Source organism: Lygodium microphyllum, chromosome 20, assembly GCF_053477565.2.
Source record: "Lygodium microphyllum isolate KBCC chromosome 20, Lygodium_microphyllum_v1.1.10, whole genome shotgun sequence".
Classification (NCBI taxonomy): Eukaryota; Viridiplantae; Streptophyta; class Polypodiopsida; order Schizaeales; family Lygodiaceae; genus Lygodium; species Lygodium microphyllum.
Genome location: NC_141154.1, coordinates 109,411,126 through 109,418,606, shown reverse-complemented (window position 1 = coordinate 109,418,606; position 7,481 = coordinate 109,411,126). Strand labels below are relative to the sequence as shown.

Below are 7,481 nucleotides of genomic sequence, written 5' to 3'. Positions count from 1 at the left end.
ATAAGTGATGAGTGGACATGAGACAAGTATGTTGATGATGCCCCATTTCTTATGATCACTCCATTTGTCGGTGAGAATGGAGTAGCCATATTTCCACACAAGCCTCGTCCTCCCCCTCGACTCTCCCTCCTCCCTCTCTGTCGACTACCCTCTGCTTCACTGGATGCACGTGCTTCTGCAAATGCACGTGCGTCCGCTGAAGCTTGTGCTTCAGCCGATGCATGTACAGGCGCTGCACGTGGAGTACTTGCAATTGGAGTTTGGACATTTGGTGTTTGGGAAGCAGTGCCAAGCAAAGACGTCAGAGGCGTTCCAGACATGACGTTGAACACCTCGTTTGCTATGGGAGAGCGGCCAAGGTGTCTAGTCATCTCTCCCATGAAGTCTTCCTTACTAGGAAAACCTCCAAAAAAAGCATTGACCCCTCTGCTGAACAAGACCAATGTATCATTCATGCGCTCCAAATCTGGGTCATTGCTAGATGAACCAGGATGTGACATCTGCAAATAAAACACAGGAATAAGACAAATTTGCTAAATTGCAATATTGTGTAAACTGTACTATTGTGTAGCATGTTTGTACAATTCCAGAAATAAAAACTTTTTTTTATCAGAGCTAGTGCGTGTATATTCGTGTCTGAGATACAGAATAGACGCGCTCTTAGATGCTTCCCTGAAGTCAAACCTTTTGAGCAGAGCGCATGTATTCTCGCGTCCGAGATGTAGGATAGACGCGCTCTTAGACGCTTCCATGAAGTCAAAGCTTCTGAGCAGAGCGCGTGTATAATCGCGTTTAAGATGCAGAATAGACACACTCTCAGACGCTTCCCTGAAGTCAAAGCTTCTGAGCAGAGCGCATGTATTCTCGCGTCTGAGATGCAGAATAGATGCACTTAGAGACGTGACTGCAGACGTGATAACAGCAAACACAGCTGTGTATCTATATCTGCGTCTACTCTGGAATCTACACGCGCTGTCAAACATGCTAAGTTGGCCGCTCTCAAGCCAAAAACCGCCATGATTTATTTGTGATATAAAAATTTCAATCATAGAAAGAAAGATCCTAATACAGAAAAAGAGAGAGAGAGAGAGAGAGAGAGAGAGAGAGAGAGAGAGAGAGAGAGAGAGGGTCTAGAGAGAGAGAGAGAGAGAGAGAGAGAGAGAGAGAGAGAGAGAGAGAGAGAGAGAGGACTTACCTTGGGTCTTTGGTGTGGATGGGTGGTGACGCTGCTTCCTTCCCCTTCTTCCTCTCCTTGGTGAGTTGCTCTCCCTTGATGCTTGCTGCTTGTTGTCTCTTCTCTTTGCCTCTTGTTCCTCTTGTTCTCCTCTCTTTTGTTCTCTCTTTCTTCCTCTCCTTGGCTTTCTTCTCTTTAGCTGTCTTCTTTCCCTTCTTGTCTCTTTGAAGTGAAAGAAGAGGTGAGACATGAGGAGGCGATTCATGAAGAGACTAGTGGAGGTAGACTGCTTGTCGATTGAACTCGAGCTCCAGAACGCGCAAAAAACGCAAGAAAGGCATAGTTTGAAAAGAAATCACTTGTATCTTTTGAATTTTGACGTTTGCGTCTATTTTTGTGTGTATATGTGTGTCTAAGTTTACGTAAACGCGCTAATAGACACGAATTTAGACGCGTAGATAGACGTGCAAATAGATGCAAGCATAGATACGCATTTAGCATGCTTGCATTTTTATCATAAGTTTTTGTATTTAAGATAAGTTTTGATAGTACGTTTTGATAGTAAGTTCTTATCATAAGTTTTTAGGTATTTATGATAAGTTTTGTGTATTTAAAATTGAATATCTTGGAACAATTAATACGCCTTGAAGTTTTTGTGTAAACATATTAATAACAAATTTGATGTTGTCATGAATTAGGTTTAATCATGTCGTCGTCATCACCTAGTGCGGTGCATACTGATGAGTCAACGAGCACATCCTCAAGTGAGAATGAAACATTATGTCTTCATAATCGAGATGCATGGCTACAACAAAAAATTAAATACATATGTGATCGTTGTCAAGGGTGTATTTTTTGAGCACGTCGAGTTGCAATGTCACACCTCAGCATATGTGGAGAATGGGACCAAGAAAAATCACCAGTATTCATTGTTTTTAACACTAAGATTTCTAGTCTATGTTTGAAATATATATCAACGTACATGTAACTCCCTTTTGTGGTTGAGTAGGATGCGGTGCCACATCCTCAGATGCTCCCTCCCGAGCGTCAAGAGGCTGCAAAATATCGACGCGAGGAGATAGAGTCTTCAAGAAGAGTGGAGGTTGACGACCATGATAGTAGCCCTCATGAAATGCTCCATCAAGTTCTAGAGGATGAGATTTTGGACAACATGGTACACGATCTATTTTTGCAACCGATTCCGGGAGAAGGTCACTCGACAAAGCCAGATGACCCACTATATGTAGTGTCATCTACTCCGTTGTATGAAGGTTGTACGTACTCCGTTCTTCGTGCGTCCCTCGAGATACTTAACTTGCAAACAATTTATGGATGGAGTAATGCCAGTTTGAATGCGTTATTGAAGTAGGTATCAATTCAGTTTGGCTTATGAATCATAATATTAATTGTTCTATTTTGAAATTAGATACAAATATATGTTGGTGATTTTTTAACTCACTTTTAAAAATATATGTAGGTTATTATCACAAATGCTTCCAAAAGGAAACAAATTGCCAACTAAGAGAGAGCAAGTAAGACATTACTTGACATCTCTAGGAGGCCTCGATTATGTCAAGATCTATGCATGTGTCAATGATTGTGTCTTATTTCGTGGGATTCATGAGTTCGCACGAGAGTGTCCAGTTTGTGGTGAATCAAGATACGAAGTGGAGATGAAGTCAATGGATGCGCCTCGTAAGGTTTTGCGACATTTTTCGATTATTCCACGTATTCAACTTATGTTCAAGTGTAAGTCTATTGAAAAGCTCATGTCATGGCATGCTAGTCATCATTCAAGTGATGAAAAATGGAGGATCCCTGTAGACACACCGACATGGCAACATATAGACAATTTGTGGCCCGTTTTCAAAGAAGAGCCAAGAAATTTGAGATTTGGTTTAGGTATGGATGGAATCAATCCATTTGGCATCAAAAGCACATCATACAGTGTATGGCCAGTGGTATTGATGAACTATAATATTCCTCCATCCATAGCAATTAAAAAGGGACATGTAATGTTGTCCCTTTTAATTCTTGGAAAGCACAAGGTAAAAAACATGGACATTTACTTAGAGCCTTTGATTGAAGAGTTAGAAATGTTATGGGAAGGTATTGAGATGCAAGATACAAGCGCATCTGCATCCTCTAGAGATTTCACTTTGAAGGCCATGTTGTTGTGGACCATGCATGACTTTCCAGGATATGGAGAGTGTTCAGGTACATGTATATAACTCTATATTTGAAATTCAAGACTTGAATCAATTGCATGTTATTAATTCACTTGTTTGTTCAGGTTTAACTACATCAGGATATCATGCATATCCTATTTGCGGTCCCTCTCTAGTTTCCTCTAGGTCGGCACGTTTAAAGAAGGTTATCTATGACAATCATCATCGATTTCTTCCTATTGACCATCCCAAATATGTTCTCCCTACTAATGAAATGACTCCACAATCTCTAACCATTCGAGATTGGAAGGAGAGATGGATTAATGCCGATAGCTACCCTCCACTCGGCATGAGTCGGTAAGAAGTATATTTCTCTCGATTGACTTTAAAGTATTTAGCATGATGAATTGTTTACATGATATATTATTTGTTTGTTAGGTTCTCTATATTTTTTTGTCTCTAATATTGGACTGAACTCAAGATCAATCACCCCATGCACATATTCAAAAATGTTGTATCTACATTATGGGATCACTTGATAGGGGCTCATGATTCAGTCAATGTAAGGGAGGATTTATGTAACATTGGTCGCATGAAACGAGCCTGGCTACGTATTGGACCCAGAGGAAAGATTGAGCTACCCCATGCACCTTGGATACTGTCAAAGAACGAGGAAAAAATAGTGAAGGAGCATATATGTAGCTTTCGAACACCCACAGGATGTATGATATGTCTTAAGGGAGCCTTCATAAAGAAAAAGAAAAGAGGTGTGGAGCAACTATCTGGCCCACGATTGGCACAAAATGATTCAAGTAAGGGTATCTCTAACCATAAATATAGTAATTAGTGGAGCAACTATGTGTAAACTTTGGGGTATAATGAATTTTTCTTTAACTAATCATTTGATCTATGAATATTATTTACATTTAGTTCGTACTTCCTACTAGCATATCCCATTGTGTATCCAAAGTTGTATGTGATATCATTTACAAGATGGGAGAGCTTGTGAGGTGTGTATACATTGTATTTTTTCATTATATATTGCATACATCATGTAGTGAACCTCTTTGAATTTCTACACAAAAATAAAAAATTGTCAAATACATCCTGACAGATATGTGAGATCGAAGGAAATTGATCTAAACACATTGCAAAATGCTCGAGTATTATCTGTTGAGGTAGTTTGTTTGGTGGAGGAAATTTTTCCTCGCTCCATTTTGACTACTCAATTACATTTACTCGTACATTTGATTGATGAGATTGCACTTTGTGGGGCAGTTCATGCAAGGTGGATGTTTTTTCTTGAGCGCTTCATGAAAACCTTGAAAGATTTTGTGAGGCAAAAAGCACAGCCTGAGGGAAGCATGGCTGAGGGTTGATTAGTGCAATCATCCCTTATTTATATCTTTGAATATCTTGCTGAAGTGGACCCCTCTCAACCACGACTATGGAAAGACGATGAAGACTTGAGGATGACCTCTATAATACCTCAAGGAAAAGAAATGAGTAAAGTGCTAACAAAAGAAGAACTTCGTAAGTTAAATAGTTTTTGTGTGCTCAATAGTGATGTAATGAGAAAATGGGTGACACTATATAATGAAGCAAGGGCAAGAAGAAAAAGTGAAAGACAAGCATTTTGCACTAGATATGGACGTAATGTCTCATTTTCAGATCATCTAAATACGCTCCCACGTCATATTGATATAGATTGGTTACATGAGAAAATGGAGAGAATGGAAAAAGAGGAGGAAATAAATATATCTCAAGAAGAGTGGAAATACGCACGAGGTTGCTTATCAAAGGTGAGACATACTATCAATTAATTTATTTCCAGTTATATTTTATATAATAAATTGACATGTTTAATCTTAATCTTTTACTACTAATGCACATTATTCAATGCTATTTGGTGTAAGGGTAAACATCTTCGAACTCAACGTATAGATGAAAAGAGAAATACCCAAGATTGTGGTGTCCTTGCTCACTTCGAGGATGCCAATGGTACCATGGAAGGTTATTGTGGCTTGATCCAAGATATTCTGAAGCTTGACTTCAGACAATTCTTTATATATGTACTGGATGTGAAGTGGTTTAAAGAAGTGGTAATAAATGGTGAGCATTGCACAATCAGACGTCATCCAAGTGGTTTTGTGATCATTGACTCTACAAAATTTCACCAAAACAAGAATGACACATTAGTACTACCTCAACAATGCAAGCAGGTATATATGTAAAAGCTAATTTATATATATATATATACATGTGATATATATACACAATATGATAAGTATTTAAGTTTCTTGCCTTTGTTTTTCAAATACAGGTTGTGTATTATCCAATGGTAAACAATAACTGATGGTGGTATGTCATCCCTGTATCTAATCGTTCAAAACCAATATACGGTAATATTGCCGACATAGAGATAGCAGATGACAATCTGACAATTAATGATGATGTACATGATGACACCATAATGGATTATATAATGCATGATATAGCACAAGATGAACCTCGCGAGGATGTTCAAGGAAACGTAGAAGAGGACAATAATGTGGTTTATGATGATGAAGTTATTGAGCAATATAGCAACACATCTGATAGTGGGATAGACTTATTTGTTTCGTTACATCTTGATAACATAGACCTAGAAGTAGATAGTTTAGCAAGGGCTGATCTCATTGAAGATGAGATGGATCATTCATTGTAACATACTTAATTCGCTTAATGATTCAATGTGTATTCTTAATTCTATGGAAAATATCATACGCACTTGTGTATACTCAAGAATCAATAGTCAAGTTTAAAGCTAAATTGAATTTTCCACAATAAAAAGGAATTATTTTTTATATTCTTCAAATAGAGAAATTACGAGATACATGCAATGCTTGCTACTAATTGTATAATAAGGTTTGTGTCGCTTGCCACTAATTACTTATATCAGGCTTGCCAACTGGAGGAACTGCCATTCATTAGAGAGCAATGCAAAAATAATTATTAACTTTGGTTTTTTAATTATATTAAGTCCAATTTGAGGTGGTTTAATAATTACGCGTCTGAAAATGTGTCTATATTCGTGTTTATCTGCGCGGATATATAGACGCAAAATCCGCGTCTATTTACATGCTCTTTTACATGCGCATATAGATGCAATGATAGACGCGCCCGACTTTGTGTGTCTATGACTTGTTTCTGTTTGTGGTGATGGATGATGTTTTACTCTCAAGTTGGAGCTTCCACCATGTGTCCAAGCAATTATTCTTCTTAATGCGCTTCCACCTTCATGGCAATCCTTCACATCTACCCAATCCACCCAAGTCACAATCTCAATCCCCACTCTTGTTCCACTCATGTTACAAGAAAATTCTCTATGACAAGCCAACCGACACACACAACCTTCAACATCTACATTGGCCATGTATGTGCAATCTAAAGAAAAATTTCGAAGAAACTCTTGGCATGTTTCCTCATGAAACAATTATCCTTCCAACAAAAACTTTAGGTCTCGATCATCCAAACCCGATTTTAGTATTACCACACCCTACTATTGTATCTGCAATAGGTCAAGATATGCATCTAAAGATAGCTAGCATTATTCCAAAGGCCACCCTAACGGGTGTAAGGCTCAAGCAAATTGTGCCTCTACATCTGAATCATCTAGTAACAAATCAGATGATCAATATACTGCAAATCCATCTCCATTAGATGTTTTATGGCCTTAAGTGATGCTCACAACCTCTCACCACATACATGGATCCTTGATATGGGGGCCACTTGCTATATCACCACAAATAAAGAATACCTTAGTAATTATAAGGAACTACATACACCACGAGATGTAAGATTTGGAATCAATAACACTTGTATAGTTGTTGGCATGGGTGATGCCAACATAGAATTAATTGATAGTAAAGTTGTGGTTATTAGGGACATTTACTATGCCCAATCTAGCCACGAATCTTTTTTCAATTAGTAAAAAATTTGGTTGCTTATATCTCTTAGGTAAAAGTCAACCTTCCCACGAATCCTGTAGTGTCATAGATTTGAATCACATAAATTACTCCACTCTTTTGTGGCACTATCGTTTAGGATATTTGAACCTTGCAACCATGAAACATATTCAAAAGCATAAGTTAGCTCGC

At 38.1% G+C, this 7,481-nt stretch overlaps 1 protein-coding gene across 3 annotated transcripts in view; it reads left to right on the top strand.

The window, feature by feature from the left end:
• LOC148019248 (calnexin homolog 1-like) overlaps nucleotides 1–2,289 on the top strand; it is an 8,072-nt gene extending 5,783 nt beyond the window's left edge. Inside the window, exons 7-8 of one of the 3 annotated variants that reach the window (XR_015695032.1) lie at nucleotides 1,873–1,938; nucleotides 2,184–2,289. Coding sequence is in view for 1 of the 3 variants with exons in the window: in XM_087701155.1 (XP_087557281.1) it covers nucleotides 1,873–1,878 (6 nt within the window). In the remaining 2 variants the exon portion in view is untranslated. Of the gene's footprint in view, nucleotides 532–1,872; nucleotides 2,073–2,183 lie in introns of those variants that run through there. The other 2 variants (XM_087701155.1, XM_087701154.1) reach the window with 2 other exon arrangements.
• Nucleotides 2,290–7,481: the final 5,192 nt, after the last annotated feature.